The 16,935-nt window shown below is 39.5% G+C and overlaps 1 protein-coding gene across 7 annotated transcripts; it reads left to right on the top strand.

The window, feature by feature from the left end:
- Window positions 1-1,009: 1,009 nt before the first annotated feature.
- On the top strand, window positions 1,010-16,457 carry LOC106931057 (protein polybromo-1-like). 7 transcript variants are annotated; one of them, XM_015008985.2, is made up of 30 exons: window positions 1,012-1,355; window positions 5,283-5,429; window positions 5,563-5,660; window positions 5,747-5,894; window positions 5,971-6,120; window positions 6,480-6,596; window positions 6,688-6,756; window positions 6,862-6,960; window positions 7,045-7,130; window positions 7,220-7,305; window positions 7,422-7,638; window positions 7,935-8,076; window positions 8,521-8,615; window positions 8,705-8,984; window positions 9,158-9,263; window positions 9,364-10,003; window positions 10,084-10,295; window positions 10,394-10,573; window positions 11,202-11,359; window positions 11,454-11,705; window positions 11,785-11,930; window positions 12,298-12,455; window positions 12,556-12,739; window positions 13,048-13,249; window positions 13,344-13,545; window positions 13,730-13,798; window positions 14,272-14,421; window positions 14,836-14,888; window positions 15,617-15,827; window positions 16,048-16,457. In XM_015008985.2, exons 2-30 carry the CDS (start codon window positions 5,292-5,294, stop codon window positions 16,209-16,211), a joined length of 4,812 nt encoding a protein of 1,603 aa, XP_014864471.2. In that variant the 5' UTR covers window positions 1,012-1,355; window positions 5,283-5,291; the 3' UTR covers window positions 16,212-16,457. The 7 variants fall into 7 exon arrangements, with proteins under 7 accessions (XP_087861722.1, XP_014864471.2, XP_014864469.2 ...); XM_015008983.2 differs by having other exon boundaries at window positions 13,730-13,882; XM_088005594.1 differs by having other exon boundaries at window positions 1,012-1,748; window positions 13,730-13,882.
- Window positions 16,458-16,935: the final 478 nt, after the last annotated feature.

The raw sequence follows: 16,935 nt of genomic DNA, 5'->3' as shown, positions 1-16,935 counted from the left end.
CATTTTGCGAGGCTTTAAAATAAAATAAAAAATATTCTTGCATAACCAAAAAACCTCTATGTGCATTCCTCACTGCTAAAGAATTTATGCAAACACCCTATTTCACAGATGGAAATATGACACAATTTAAACGCTTTGTATTTTTCTGTGGTTCATACATGATTTAATAGGAATAATAAATAAATGCTGTTTAATTCATATTGATGATCCTGAAGCAATTAAAACAAACATTTCTTTAATATTTAATGCACATGTTATATTATGTACTGTACTTGCAGAACTTTAATATAGTGAAGGAGGAGATTTTTATGCTAGTCATGGTAACATTCAGAAAGAGGGTAAACACTTTAAGAAACTATTATCCAAACAATAAAGGAACTGATAAATACAACTAAGGTGTGCTTTGACACACCAGCTATCGTGTATAATTAATTATTCAAAAGTGAGACAGGGAAAATGCAATTGTAAATTCTTACTAGAAATTATCTTATCACAATCAAGCACATGCTCATCTAACAAAATAATATTTATGAGATACATTTTACTCCTCTCAGTCTTATAACCTTCAAGGAATGCTGCCTAAGGATACACTTGCATTTTTTACATTTTAAACAATCTTTACAATCTTTTAAACACTTCACTCCACTGCACTTGATAATATTATACAGGTTTAACCCTTGTTGCCCATCAATCAGTGTTCAAGTACTGCTGAGACTATAGCCCAAAAGGAAGGATGGAGGTGTCGGAGTTTCTAAACAGGAAGCAATATTAGACGACTAAATATGGAGAAAAAGTAGTAAGAGAAATGTACTGCTCAGACAGGAGAATGTTTTAATAAGACAACTTCGATGCACCCCACAAGTACAAGATGGAAAAGAAGACAGTTCTTTTCTTTACAAAAAGTCACTGTGCTTTTGCTGCAAGTTATTAATGAGACAAACAACAAAGGCGCAGATAGATACAATCTATGTAAACCGAATAGATTTTAATGGCGATTTTAATGGCGTGATCGAAAAAGTTGAACTAACCGGAAGTCAGTTGAATATAGTGTTATCAGTAACGTGACAACTTATTTCATATTTTTTTTTATTTTCGACTTACCACAGATATGTTTTGTAATATATATGTAATTAAATCGTGTAGGACCTTTTAGACGTTCTTCAAGTGTAAGACGATAAATATTAGGATAAACCCTCATAATGTATTTGAATCGTTTTATTTTGAAAGTATGTCAACGGAAGCGAGAATAGAATAGCCGTTAGCTTCACGGGTCTCACTGCCCGTCTAAAATCGATAGGTGATTGGCTTTCGAGCAGTTTAGGACTCTGTGGGTCTTGCTACAGTGCCCACCTAAGGTAAGGACGCAGGCATGTCAGGGGGTTATGCGGAATGATTTTCCGCTACGTGTCGTCGATATCATCTAATGGCAGCTCTCTCTCTCTCTTTTTTTTTTTTTTTTAACTATTTAAAACGTTACTCGTTCCAACTGCAGCCTTTGTCTAAAGTGTTTGATATTTCAGGCCAGCCGTTGATTGTAGCTAACGTTAGCTGTCTGGAGGTCTGTACCTGTCCACGCTGAGTGACACTTGGCGGACAGCTGCTCCTGCTGTTGCTGCTCAGTGGGTTAGCTGTCTGCTGATGTGGGCACTCTGGACCACAGCCAGCTGCTACGTGACATTATAGGATGGAGGGGGGGCCGTTACCTGGAGACAGACCTCAGACATCACTGCTGTAGTCGGTCATTTAAGGTGAATTTAAACTGAATTTTAAATGGTGATAGTCTCACTTTTCTTTTGAAATTAAGGACAGAAGAGCTCATTAAGAATTACAGTAATATGTCTAATTGACATCGTATAACGTATTTTAACAAGCGTGTACATTTCTAGCCTGTATTGGGTAATGGTAGTTTTTACTAGATATAAATGTACTTTATGGCTTTGTGCATGTAATATTAATAGGCTGTTTGCAGATGCAGACAAAGGTGTCATCGACCCTGGGAAAGATGTGGGGGAAAAAAAAAAAAGCACAGCAGCATAATCTGACAGAGACAATTTTTGAAAAAGCCAAACTTTTTGAATACGGTACATTTATTGGTAAAAAAGTGTTTTTAACAAAATTTCCTTTGGCACAATTGTTGGTACCCCTTTGTCTTCACTTGCCCTAGCCAGTATGTAAGCACATAAAAAAATTGAGAACTGTGGAAAAAGCTCAATGTTTTTGTCGACCATTTCAAATAGATGTTTATATCTTATGTAGATTTATTAAAATAGAGTGATATATTTCATGCCTTTATTTCTTGTAATTTTGATGATTATGACTTGAAAACCCAAAATTCAGTGTCTCATAAAATGAGAATATTATGGGAAAAAAATCTATGTTTGCTCAGCAAGAAGGTCTTGGGTTCGAATCCCAGTCCAGGGTCTTTCTGCATGGAGTTTGCATGTTTTCCCTGTGCATATGTGAGTTTTCTTCAGGTGCTCTGGCTTCTTGCCACAGTACAAACACATGATAGTTCATCGGTCTCTCTAAATTATCTTCAGGTGTGAGTGTGTACGTGCTTGCTTGTTTGTCCTGTCTCTCTCCATGTTGCCCTGTGATGGATTGTTGACTTGTGCACCCCAACTCTTGCCCAAGAGAATGAACGAATGGATGGATGAAAAAGTTAAATATTGGACATATAGTGTCATATTCTAATCGGCTAATTAACTCAAAACTCCAGCAAAGGTTTCCTGATCATTGAGAGAGGTACAGAAGACATCTTCCTCAAGGAGGATGAGTCATAGAGAACGTTGCTAAAGAAGCTGGTTGTTCACATAGTGTTATATCCAAGCATATTCACAGAAAGTTTAGTGGAAAGAAATAGTGTGGTAGAAAAAATGTGTAACAAGGACAACCGCAACCTTGAGAAGATTGTCAAACAAAAGCCATTCTTTACTTTCATTTGAAATCAAGATCCCATTGTCTGGAGGAAGGATGGAGAGGTACAAAATCATCATTGGTTGAAGTGTAATCAGTCAGTCATGATTTGAGATGCAGTGTCATCTGCTGGTGTTAGTCCACTGTGTTTGCTGAAGTCCACAGTCAATGCAGCCATTGAAGAGAAAAGGTCGGAGCACTTCATGCATCCTTCTGCTGAGAAGCTAAATGAAGATGTTGATTTTATTTTCAAGAAGCACTTGGCAACGGTCTGCTCTGACAAAGGAACTAAATGTTGATACCACAACCATGGTGTTCCTGCATTTGATTGGGCAGGACACCGGCCAATCAAAACCCAACAGAGAATCCATGGAGTAGTATTGTTAAGAAGAAGATGAGAGACAGCAAAACAAGCGATGCAGATGACCATCAAAGCAACATGGACTTCTGTTTCACCTCAGCAGAATCACAGACTGATCACAGACATCCTGCATTGGATGTGATCTATGCACTCAATTATAGACTGCATAAAAAAATGCACATACTTTTCAGAAGGCTGACATTTCTGTTGAAAATCTCTCTCTTGCTTTACTGATCTTCTGTAGCATTCTAATTTTCAGAGATTGAATTTTGGGTTCCTATTGTCAGTAAGCCATAATCATCAAATTACAAGAAATAGTCTTTTTCGCTTTGTATTTAATGAATCAATAAAACAAAAGTTTAGCTTTATAAAAAACAAAACAATAAAAACAATAAAAAAGAATAACAAATATTTTACCTTTTCACAGTATTCAGACCTACTGAGTTGGTTTGAATATTGTCAAACTCTTCTTAAGTTTTGAACTAAAGCAGCATAATATATTGAATTGCAATCCTCATCGCAGTTTCCGAGTGTGTGCTGTTTTTAGTCAGATATTGCATTTCAAATGCCATGAATGTCCATAATAAGTTTGACTGATGGTGCAGACTTTCAAAGCCTTTGATGTCCACAACTGAAATTTTAATTGCCATAATACTAATTTACTAAATAACCATTGTGTTCTCCTCTGGATTCTTGTGATAAAAACGTTGGATGAGCTCACTCCTTTTCTTTTTAACTTCACTGTTGTGTCCAAAATCATCAAGTGATGTAGTTTTGATTTGGGCTGATTTGTTTCAATGAAATTTATTCTTGTGATTGTTTGTAATTTGATCTCAGGTTTTAAGATTTTGAGATCTGCAGAAAACGGTTACTGTCCACTCTGAATTTCTCATTCTTGTACACAGCTGAGTTATGGTTAATGTTTCTTTTTATTGTCACTGCAATATTTTTTTCAACTTCCACACACTTCCCATATAAAGAAACCAGATGTTGAGTTTTTTTTTTTTTTTTTGCTTGATGTTGTGGAACATGTACAAATGAATGTGGGAGCTCTTTTGCATGTATGCATCATCTTTCCTCTGGCTGTGCTTGTGAGCTTGCATCCATTGCATTTTCATAAAAAATGGTTTGAAGTTTCATTTCTAATAAAACATTTTCTACCACCAAAAGATCTTCTGCTTTCCTTTTTTAAGGGTCATTGTTACTGACTAATTGTTGCAGGTAACCCTGTTGCTTTCCAGCATATTCATTTTGAAAATATTCATCTCTTCAATCATAGCTTATGTTGCGTTTGAGAAAAAAAACTGTCTGCTGATTAATATGAAAAGGGTAACAAAGACTTTCCTGTGATTTTGTTTAAGGAGACTTAATGATTATTTCTCCCATTTTTTTTTCTTGCAGTCTTTCAAATGTTTTCTTTGGAGCCTTGTATGTTTGAGACTGGCAGTTTGTAACACAGTTCCTTGAGATCCAATTTAAATTGGCTCTTTGTTAAACAGTTTCCATATTTAGAAAGGACATAAAACCTTTATTACACATTGGACTGAAAATGAGTGGAAAAAGAAACCAAAGTAAAAAAGAAAACTTTGAAAGGCCTTTAAACAAGCCCCAAAAATGGTGTTTGAAACTTAAAGAAATTACTATTGACTTCTTGAAAGTGCATTTTAAAGAACATTTCTGTCTTTTATTCTGTGATTCTATAGGAGACCCCAGTGAATGAAAAAGTGGTGTGAAAAAGTATCTACCCTCTTATGGATTTTTTTCTGTTTATGCCTTTTTATCAAACCAAAATGTTTGAGATTTCCAAATAAACTTAAAGGTCAGACAAAGGTCATATGAGTAAACACAACCTACCATACATTGTTATAATAATGGATTAAGAAAAAAGCCACTTGACCCCGTGTGACAAAGTAGTTGTCCTTTAAGCCTAAAAACGTTGTCAATAGTTTGATTTCAGAGAGGATTTTGTGCCTATTTGTTACTTGACTGACCCTTGTGTTCTCAGGGGTTCGTCATGGCCTTGAAAAGGAGACGGGCGACGTCCCCTTCTAGCAGTGTGAGTGGAGGAGATTTTGACGATAGCCAGACTTCGTTAGTGTCTTCAATTGGGAGAAAGAGGAGAAGGACCTCAAACATTCCGACTGTGGATCCTGTAATTTTACACATTTCAGTCGCTGTTTTTCTTTGAACTTTGAAAATTGTTGTACAACACAGATTTAAGGAAGGAGGGTTATAATGGTGAAGGGTGCTGATAATTTTCAGTGTTTTAAATGTTGACTTTCCAGATTGCTGTGTGCCATGAGCTGTACAACACAATCAGAGATTACAAGGACGACCACGGCCGGATGCTGTGTGAGTTGTTCATCAGAGCACCCAAACGAAGGTGAGGACAAAGTTACCTGTTAAAACTTTTACAGTGTAATGTAGGTAAGAACACTGGATAGAGCTAATGTTACCTTTTTGACTCAGGAATCAGCCAGACTACTACCATGTGGTGTCTCAGCCCATTGACATGATGAAGATCCAGCAGAAATTAAAGATGGAGGAGTATGACGATGTCGATCAGCTAACCAGTGACTTCCAGCTTCTGTTCAACAATGCAAAGACTTATTATAAGGTGTGAACTCCCACAAAGCTACTATTACTAATAGTGGGCAGAACTGCGAAACTAAATTCTCTTTTAATGAAAACAGTCGGACAGTCCTGAGTACAGAGCAGCCTGCAAGCTGTGGGACGTCTACCTCCGGACGAAGAATGAGTTTATTCAAAGGGGGGAATATGACGATGACGATGACGATGGATACAATGCTCAAGAAAACCCCGGAGGTTCCACTGAAGATGAGGTGACACTTACGGATCTGATTATTACCATATATCTTTTTAAACAGGTGTATGTGCAACTCACTAATTATCAATATGGTCCTATGAGTGAGAAAAAACACGAGTGCCTTTTAGGTAAGTCATGCCACAGGAGGCAGAAAGCAGCCTGGGCATGAGACTCAAATACTTTCGCTTCATTGATCAGAAAGCAAGTCTTCACATCACGCAGTACTCCAAAAAAAAAAAAAAAAAAAATCATTAAAGCTTGTGTTTTTTGACATGACAAAATATGGAAATGTCAAAGTGGTAGTACTGTTTTGTCATCTATATGTTTCCTAACTGTATTTCGTTTTTAATTTCTGGGCTTAATTGTTGTAATCAGAGTGCGTCAGCTTGTTTGAAAGAAGTTTTGGAGCAGCTCCTCGACGCTGTTGTGTCCTACACTGAGCCAAGTGGTCGCCTGGTCAGTGAGCTCTTCCAGAAGCTTCCGTCCAAAATGGTATAAGAAAAAAAACAAACGTTTTTGACAGGAAGAAGGCATTGACATGTCTAAATTTGGTTTGATTTGCTGTTCTCTCTTTTCTATTTAGCAATATCCAGATTACTATGCTGTAATTAAAGAACCAATAGATCTGAAACTCATCGCTCAGAAAATCCAGGTACACTTATAGAGATCTAATAATTTCAGTGTTATGTGTTTTATTTGATGTCTTACTTTATTTATCAACTAACAACAACAAAATCATATCTAATATTTATCTTAGCTGGGCAATTATCAATGTGTCAGCGCCATGGCTAAAGATGTAGACCTGCTGGTGAAGAACGCCAAAACCTACAACGAGCCCGGTTCGCAGGTTTTCAAGGCAAGTCTTTAACCTGTAACGTGAACGTAGCATGTTGCTGCTGGCATTTGACATAACCAGCTGTAATCTGCTTTTGGGATGCAGGATGCTAACACTATTAAAAAGGTTTTTGCACAAAAGAAGTCCGAGATGGAACATGGAGAGCCAATCAAGTCCAGTATTCGCATCAGGTAGTAAAGTATCAACTCTTGAAATCATGTTGGTGTTACGTTCTTAATTGAGTTAATCGGTTTATTATTTTTTTTTCTTTCTTTGTTAGAAATAAAAGGTCCGTCCAGGGAGACCGGCTCTCAGCTATCACTATGGCTCTTCAGTATGAAAGTGATGAGGAGGGTATACTTTCTGGTATCTATTTATCTGATCAGATCGACGTGATGCTACTACACACTGGTGTTCAGTATTAAGCAGCGTGATAATCATTGTAATTGACATATATTTTGTTGTCTTCCTACATCTATCAGGGACTGTCCACTATGATGAGGGTGAATCTGAAGCAGAGAGTATGACATCGAACATTGACATGAGCAACCCCATCTTCCAGCTTTACGAAGCTGTTCGGGGAGCCAGGAACAGTCAGGGCCAGCTGATCTCTGAGCCCTTCCTGCAGCTGCCCTCTAGGAAAGACTACCCCGATTATTACCAGCAGATCAGTCAGCCGCTCTGCCTGCATCAGATCAAGTATGACAAAACTGATACCGATCTGTTTTCATGTCTGCGTGTCTGTACACGCATGTCACGGAAATGGGCTTGACACAGCCTGGAAAAGTCTTCAATTTGACCATCGTATTTCCTGGATCTGAATAAGTGTAGAGAAAGAAGATAAGACTGTAGAAAAATATTTATATACCTAGACGTTACCCTTCCCACTGTTTTGTAGTTTGTGCAACAAATATTTTGTCTTCTATATTTCTTTGTCACCACATACACTACAGTATTTCTTTGCCCATATGTCGGTGCCCATATTTCTTTTGCAGAAACAAGATGAAGAACAATGAATACGAGAGTGTTGAGCATATTGACTCCGATCTGACGCTGATGTTTGAGAATGCCAAACGCTACAACGTTCCCCACTCCTCCATCTACAAACGTGCGCTCAAGCTTCAGCACATCCAGCAGGTCAGTTCAGCTTTTGTTGCTCGTGGTTTTCATTCAGATGTGCTGGCTCAGCAGGAACATCGTCTCAAATGCTTTAGAATGATCTGCATTTTCAGATGTATTAGCTATGTTTTGTTTCAAAAAGGTTTTGTATCAAATGAATTCAATCAGTATAGCCTTAATATCCCTTGAACTTGTCCAGGGTTTCCCTAGAAAACGTGCTGAGGCCGGCAGCAGGAACGCTCGGACAGTCTTTCAGTGACCTTTTGCAATGTGTCTCGTCAAAAAAGTTGATTAGAAACATTATTGTTTTCCTTCCGCTTCACAAATACGTTGTCTGTCTTATCAAACACCAATAAATGGCAATGAAATTTGAGGTTGTAATGTGACAAAATGTGAAAAGGTTCAAAGAGCATGAGTATTTTTTTTTACAAGTCAGTATATCTCAATATGTTTCCTCACTAGATGAAGAGAAAGGAGCTTTTGCAGAGAACAGATGATGACGGCGACAGCATGCTCTCCTCGGCCACGTCCGACACCAGCAGCACGAAAAGAAAAAGGTACACTTTGGCTCTAAAACATTCAACCCTGCACCTATTTTTTGTGGAACTGACCTTTGTTCCTCACTGCTGCCTTTTTCGGTTTGCAGCCACAAGAAAAACACAAAGAAAAATCGAATGAAAGCCCTCCTAGCCTCTGTTACTGAAGCCAGAGAGGCCGGGACCGGCCGGAGACTCTGTGACCTCTTCATGGTGAAGCCGTCTAAGAAGGACTACCCTGATTACTACAAAGTTATCCTGGAACCAATGGACCTCAGGACCATTGACTACAACATCCGCTCAGACAAGTACATGACTGAGGATGCGATGGTGGAGGATATGAAGCTGATGTTCCGCAATGCCAGGCATTACAATGAAGAAGGCTCCCAGGTAACATTTAGCTTGTAACCATTGTTTCTCTTTCAGTAGTTCTAGTTCGTTCTTATTTTAAAAAATGCCAAAACACTGAGCTCATTTTTTTTCCTGTTCTCATCAGCATAACTAAAAAAATACCACTAAAGTGCAATCCACACCACAGACTCCTTTCTCTGTTGTTTGAGTAGGTCTACAATGACGCAGACATTCTTGAGAAGATCATGGAAGACAGACGCAGAGATCTTGGGCCAGCAACTGATGACGATGATGTTATGTCTCCAAAGTTAAAAATAAGTATGTCTTTCAGTCTTTTTGGTATGAAGTAATCCATTAATTTTACATTTGAATAAATATTCACACCCATCTGCTCTTTTTTTTTTTTTTTTTATTCCAGGAAAGAACAGCCTCTCTCTGAAAAAGTCCAAGTACCTGACACCCTTGCAGCAGAAACTGAATGAGCTTTATGAAGCCGTGAAGAACTACACGGATAAGCGAGGCCGTCGCCTCAGCACGATCTTCCTGCGGCTTCCATCTCGTGCCGAGCTGCCCGATTACTACATCGCCATCAAGAAGCCTGTAGACATGGAGAAGATCAAGAGCCACATGCTGGCTAACAAGTACCAGGACGTGGACGCCCTGGTCGAAGACCTGGTGCTCATGTTCAACAATGCGTGCACTTACAACGAGCCCGAGTCTTTGATTTACCGCGACGCTCTGCTGCTGCACAAGGTGCTGTTGGAGACGAGGCGGGAACTGGAAGGAGGAGAGGACAATCACGTTCCCGACGTGCCCCGCCTCATCCAGGAACTCATCCGGAGTCTCTTCGTATCTGTGCTCGGTCACCAAGACGACGAAGGGCGTTGCTACAGCGATTCTCTCGCAGAGATCCCTGCTGCAGATCCCACCAACCCAGAGAAGCCGGCGCTCAATTTCGATATTGTCAGGAAAAATGTGGAGAGGGGCCGCTACAAGAGGCTGGATGTGTTTCAGGACCACATGTTTGAAGTTCTGGAAAAGGCCAGACGATTAAATAGGTCAGGTATTGTTGCAAGTCCACTAATTTGTGTTTTAAATGAAAACCCAAAGCTAGTTTTATACCGTGCATTCATTACAGGACTGACTCAGAAATCTTTGAGGATGCAGTGGAGCTGCAGCAGTTTTTCATTCGCATCAGAGATGAGCTGTGTAAAAACGGAGAGATCCTAATGTCCCCTGCCCTCAGCTACACTTCGAAGCACTTGCACAGCGATGTGGAAAAGGAAAAGAAGGGAAAGCTTCCCAAAGAGATTGAGGAGGACAAAATTAAGAGAGAAGAGGAGAAAAGGGGTATGCACTGAAACATCATCCGGTTCTTCAGTATCACTATGAAAACTTTAAGGACGTTTTGCTGTTTTAATTAAAACTTTTTTTTTTCTTTTTCGCAGAGGCAGAGAAGAGAGAGGGCACTGTTGGAGGCTCGTGGCAGGTTCAGCGTACGTACAGTCAGGACTGCAGCTTCAAGGACAGCATGTACCACGTGGGAGACTATGTTTATGTGGAGCCTGCAGAGCCTAACCTCCAGCCTCATATCATTTACATTGAACGCCTTTGGGAAGATGATACAGGCAAGTCTCATCATATTATAAAACATAAAAGCTATCTTATCTGGGTTTGTTTTTGTTTTTCCCTTGCTTTTTCACTGTATTGTGAAAAGTATTGGCAATACGGTGTAAAATATTATTTTAAATTGCAATTATCATTGCAATATCAACCCTTGCAAAATCACAGTTACAAAAGACTGCCTGAATAAAATACTTGACATAGTGTAAAATTTCATGCATTGATTCAAACTCTGCTTGTTCTTAGGATTCCAGCTTGTTAAATTTGAAAAATATGTTCTCACTACTTAACATTTGTCTCTCGATCTTTAGGGATTCGTTAAAAAAAAAAAAGTGAAAGCAAATGTAAGCAAGAAAAGATTGATAAGCATATCACATGTTTTGGGGAATTTTTCAAATTTCCTGAAAATACACTTCTGAATTTCAAAAATTCCTCTAAACACATTTCTTACCATTGTGGAAAGCCTTCCCAGAAGAGTTGAAGCTGTACTGGCTGCGAAGTGTGGGAAATTTTGAGTGGAGTTTCTTTATCTTAATATCTTTGGCAATGTAGAGATGCACTGCATCTGAAATCCTTGTTTTAACATGTTTAAAGCTGATCCAGGCCTCTCTCTCCAACCTCTGAAACACACAGGGGAGAAGTGGCTGTACGGCTGCTGGTTCTACAGGCCAAACGAAACATTTCATCTAGCAACAAGAAAATTCTTGGAGAAAGAAGTCTTCAAGAGCGATTATTACAACAAAGCTCCTATCAGCAAAATTCTGGGGAAGTGCGTGGTCATGTTTGTGAAGGTATATGTTTGCTGTGTCAATCTGCATTTAATTAATGTTGTTGAGAATTTTTTTTGTCTTTTTGAGTTTTCACTGAACATGCTTGTGATTAAAGGAGTACTTCAAGCTTTCCCCAGAAGGATTCAGGCAGGAGGATGTCTACGTCTGCGAGTCTCGCTACTCGGCCAAGTCAAAGTCCTTTAAAAAGATCAAGATGTGGGCCATGCCCCTCAGCTCGGTTCGATTTGTTCCCAGAGACGTCCCCCTGCCGGTGGTCCGAGTCGCTTCTATGTTTGTCACCAAACAAGATGACAAGCCACCAGAGGTTGTAGATGAAAGCAAAACGACTGATGGTATTATAGACAAAGTAAGTAGCGGCTTTGTAGTTCAGGTGAAAACGATCGGTTTATTTTTTTTTTTACATCAGGACCATTTAATGTTCACAGGAGAGGGAGGATGTTCCACTGGATGTGACCAACGGAGAACCAGGCTGTCAGTACTACGAGCAACTCTGTTACAACAACCTGTGGCTGAAAGTGGGAGACTGTGTGTACATTGCTTCTCATGGGCTGGTGCGCCACCGAGTGGGCAGGTAGAGTAAAATAATTTGAAAATAAGGATGACATTTCTCTGTCGGCAAAGCCAGAGTACGCTTTATAGTTAAAAAGGTTCAGTTGTCGCTAATTGCTGAGAAGCACGGTGCCGCAAAAAAAGTTTTTGCTCTGTTAAAGGAAGGTAATCTTAGCAAATAGAAAATGCTGTTTTCATATATTTATAAAGAATAAAAGCTACCAAAAACAATCTGTCCCTTTGTGAAAATCTACTCGGTGTCCTTGGTATCAGGTATTGACAGCAATTAACCTGATTATTGCCCATACTTGTAGAATCAAAAAATGCTTTATAAAGAAGCCATCTGACAGAAAGGTCTCTGAAGGTCTCTTTTTTTTTTTTATTTCCAGAATTGAGAAAATGTGGATGCGAGATGAAGCAGGCTACTTCTTTGGCCCCATCTTTATCCATCCTGAAGAGACGGAGCACGAACCGACTAAGATGTTCTACAAGAAGGAAATGTTCTTAAGCAACTTGGAGGAGGCTTGTCCCATGACCTGCATCATAGGTACCCTTTTAATGTGCAAGGAATTCAAATCAGCATGTAATGTCCTACAGCCAATGAAGCAAAAATGATCAGAGCCGTTAAATAACTTTTGATTGCACAGGGAAGTGCGTTGTGGCATCATTCAAAGAATACTTGTCCTGTCGGCCCACTGAAGTGCCTGAAGAAAACGTTCTTCTCTGCGAGAGTCGCTACATCGAGAGTGAAAAGCAAATGAAGAAGTTCAAGGGTCTTAAGCGTTTTTCCCTCTCTGGGAAGGTGGTAGAAGATGAAATCTACTATTTCAGGTAAAGAGCTGCTATTAAGTATTTAAATTGATGTTTCAGGCAGGAAGAAGTGACAAGATGTTTACTTAATGACAAGTAAGTGTGAAACTCCTGTCCAGAACCGTTAGATCCAGCTTTACAACCAAGGTGGCACCAATTTTTCTTTATGTGTTTGGTGTTATTTGTCTTTATTCTCTTTTTTTATGAAGACAAAACTTGTAGATGTGTACTCTCATTTTTAAAAAAATGATAAGATTGAAAAGGGAAAAGTGATTTATGAAAGGTGTGTCAGAGTGATGAAGTGAGTTTTGTTCGTTTTCCGTTGTCAGGAAGCTGATAGTTCCCCAGAAAGAACCATCTCCTCTGCTGGACAGGAAAATTGAGGAACTTGAAGCTAAGTTTGCTGATATGACTGATGAAGAGCTGGAAGATCTTGGGGATGATGATGGGGAGCTGGGGGATCATTCCCTTCCTCAGATGCAATCCTCCATGAACAGTGACATGGACATGATGTCATACACCCCTCCACAGGTCAGGAAGACTGTATTTGATTGAATAGTGGTTGATTGCTTGTCTTTCAAAACGTGCACATTGTCAGATCTTGCATTTGCATGTCTGGTTACAGTCGACTCCTAAATCCATGAAGGGGCTTGCAAAGAAAGAAGCTTCGAAGCGGAAAATCAACATGAGTGGCTACATCCTGTTCAGTAGCGAGATGCGAGCGGTCATCAAAGCTCAGCACCCGGATTTCTCCTTTGGGGATTTGAGCCGTCTTGTTGGCACAGAGTGGAGGAACCTGGACAGCTCCAGGAAAGCAGAGTATGAAGGTAAGAAATCCTACTTTAGATTATTCATTTTGGGCATTTTGCAGATGCATTCATGGGCGTTAAACTTTTTCATATTTTGTCAAATTAGTACTGAAAACTTCAATGTATTGCTGTGAGTACTTTTGCAGGGTGCTGCACTCATTTTTTGCATTGACTTTGAACCGTTAACCTCTTTGTTCTGCAGAGCGAGCAGCTAAAGTCGCCGAACAACAGGAGCGCGAGAGGGGCCATCATCAGACGTCCCCACGAGCAGGTACCCCAGTAGGGGCCCTGATGGGGGTAGTGCCTGCCCCAACCCCCATGGGGATACTAAATCCCAGCATGATGCCTGTGTCAGGTAACCCCTCATGGATGCAGATGGATGCCCACTGTCCCCTAAAAGACGGGAATGAGAAGCTAAACTGCTAACGTCTCCTGCTTGTTTGTGACTTTACCACCTCATGTCAGTGCGTTGTGGTTTAATTTTACATTGGCTCCTGCATTATACCACTTCATTCATAGGAACCTACAAGTGGTAACATACATAATATTCATTATGTGTCAACCTGGCTTCATTGTAATGCATGTGCTTCACATAGTTTTCCTTTTCTGTTTGCACTTTGTTGTCATTACAGCTTGATCACCAAGTTGACAGCTTATCAGCTTGTTAATGCATGCTTGGTAGTGAGTGCATGTTTGACTGATGCATGTTGTTGTCTTGTGTTGGCACTGTCCCCTCCTGAGAAGGTGTGATGGGTGTATATAGGACAGCTAAGATGGACCATGTTGAAGGCATGGTTAGTTTGGCTGGTATACCGCCACACCACATGGGGATGCCTGTCTTTCCCCAACGTCTCCTGCCCGCTATGCCTGGGTTCCGTGGAATGCCGTTCTTCGGTAAGAGTGCCGTCATAGCCACCCCTCCATTTGCCACGCAGTTGCTTCCTGTCTACCAATCTGACTCGCTGGAGGGGCTACCTGTGTCACTAGGCTGAGATTCCCTCTTTGGTGACTTGTCGGCCTCATTTTGAGGTTGGGTCGTTATTCAGCATTTATTTATTTATTTTAGGTAAAAACAAACAGTTTTAGCTGGACAACCAAAATGTGCACCTGCCAAAGATCACTTCTTATGAGGTCAAGTTTATGTGTGTAGCACATTTCTGCAACAAGATGTTATATAATTATAATTCCTGTGTTTTAAGTCAAATCAAAACAATCGTAGTTCATTTATAATGTGTTTTGAATTGATATTGGAAATAATAGGCGTCCTCCAATGTGTGATCATGATTATGGTGTTGAATATCCTCACAGGTGTGAACGGCCTGGGAATTGGATCAGCGGCAGGAAACATGCATGGATCGCAGGTAATCGTTTTGGCTCTGTTGAAGCGATTGAAAACCAATAAAAAACTATTTTTTTAAAGCCTGTTGATCTGGTGTACATCTGCTTTTAATAGAGTATTGTGCATTTCATATTTTATGGCTTACAAAGATACTTTCATGTTTCATTTCATAAGTTGTTAGTGTCATGTATTTTTGATAGGTTCCACCCCTTTTATTACATCAGGAAAACATGTAGTTTCGAACCCGTGGCTGAATATTGCGATGACTGTATCACTTAAAATGAACAAACATCGTTTTGACTCATTTCTTCCGGTTTCTTCATTGCAAATTCCCCACTATATTCTGTGAACTTTAGCAACTTAGCCACTAAAATGTACATCAGAGGTAGTTACACAGTTACAGACCATCCAACTGGCCACATATAGTATAGGCATGCGCAATATGACTTGAAATATCCAACTAAATATAGCATCCAAGCAGTTCTTTACAAGAGTAATACTGCAAACCTAGAAGATTGTGAATCAATATGTTGTGCAGCTTTAATTTCCAGAATTTTATTTATAAGAAAATATTGAAAACCAAGTACTCCTTTGCTTCCACTTTATAATTATGTGTTTTTCTGTCTCATAAAAACCCAGTAAAATGCATTGAGGTTTGTGGTTGTAATGTAACAAAACGTATTATTCACATTCAAGGAATAAGAGTGTTTTTGGAAGGCACAGTGCGTATGCTTCATTTGTTTTCATTAGGTGGGTTTGGGCTCTGGACAGCAGGCTCCGCCTCCATACCCAGGACAAAGCCATCTGGGCCAACCAGCTCTCCACCAACCCTCCACTCCAGTGTTTGTATCTCCCCCTGCCAAATCTCAGCGGCTGCTGCACTCAGAGGCCTACCTCAAATACATCGAGGGTCTCAATGCAGAATCTTCCACTGTCAGCAAATGGGACCACGCTCTCACAGGTACTTTTTAAAAGATGTTGATGGTCGATGTTTAAAAATACATTTAGTAGTGATGGCGAAAGCCTTCATGTGATCCCTTCCTGTACACACTGCACACATATAAAAATTTGGATTTTGAATGTTTGACCTCTAATTGGATTAATATTTCTTTTTCATATTTTGTGATGGGTCAGTAAAGTAATTTCTGTTTTCCTCTTCCATGCTTTTCCTGTGTTTTAAGTAAAAAAACAAGACGTGCGCCTGACAAAAGAGCAAGAAAGCAGACTACCGTCCCACTGGTTGAAGAGCAAGGGGGCGCACAAGACCATGGCAGATGCACTTTGGCGGCTTCGTGACCTGATGATGCGCGACACCCTTAACATCCGTCAGATGCACAACCAGTAGCATGTGGATGTTGTGAGCCTCTGTTCCTAAAACTGTGTAACAGAAAGAGGTTTAAGCTCACTAAAGGTCTTTATGTTGTTATAAAAAAATGTAATGTTTGTGTTCATAACGTATGCCTTCTGTGTTGAAGCTGCTTTGTTGTTTTTCATTTTGTATTTCATTTCATTCAAAGTATATCATGAATACTGTTCATCTGTGATGAAGGTTATCATGTCATAATTTCACAATAAAATTGTGAGGAGTTCAGACTGGGTTTTAATTTACAACACTAGTAAATTAAATAATACAAGTACTATTATTTTTGCTGTGGCTTAACATAATTATCAGTATTGATGTCTGTGACCAAGTCAGCTTTATTTTCTATCTCTTTTACATGAATGATTTTTTTTTATGTGGATATTTTGTGTATTAGGGTAGTTTCAGGCTATAAAGGTCAAAATACTTTTTTTTACTGGGCTTACTGCATCACAACCTAGGTGTGATTAGACACTTTTAAATCATCAATTAATAAGCAGAACTGGGTACTATAAGGAAAGGACAGGAAAGTGCTGTCAAAGGCCTGTAAATTTCATTGAAGATTTACAAACACTGCCATGTTGTGGACTGAGGTAAACCACTAAATACAAAATCTTCATTCTAATTTAACCTTGCAAGAAACAGCACTATGCTAATACAAAATACATTATGTTTTCTAAACTAATTTTGTATTCTTTAAATGCTTTAA

This window comes from Poecilia mexicana, unplaced genomic scaffold, assembly GCF_051168715.1.
Source record: "Poecilia mexicana isolate PSO_F unplaced genomic scaffold, ASM5116871v1 scaffold_5, whole genome shotgun sequence".
In the NCBI taxonomy this organism is placed as follows: domain Eukaryota; kingdom Metazoa; phylum Chordata; class Actinopteri; order Cyprinodontiformes; family Poeciliidae; genus Poecilia; species Poecilia mexicana.
This window is presented reverse-complemented; position numbering and strand designations above follow the sequence as displayed.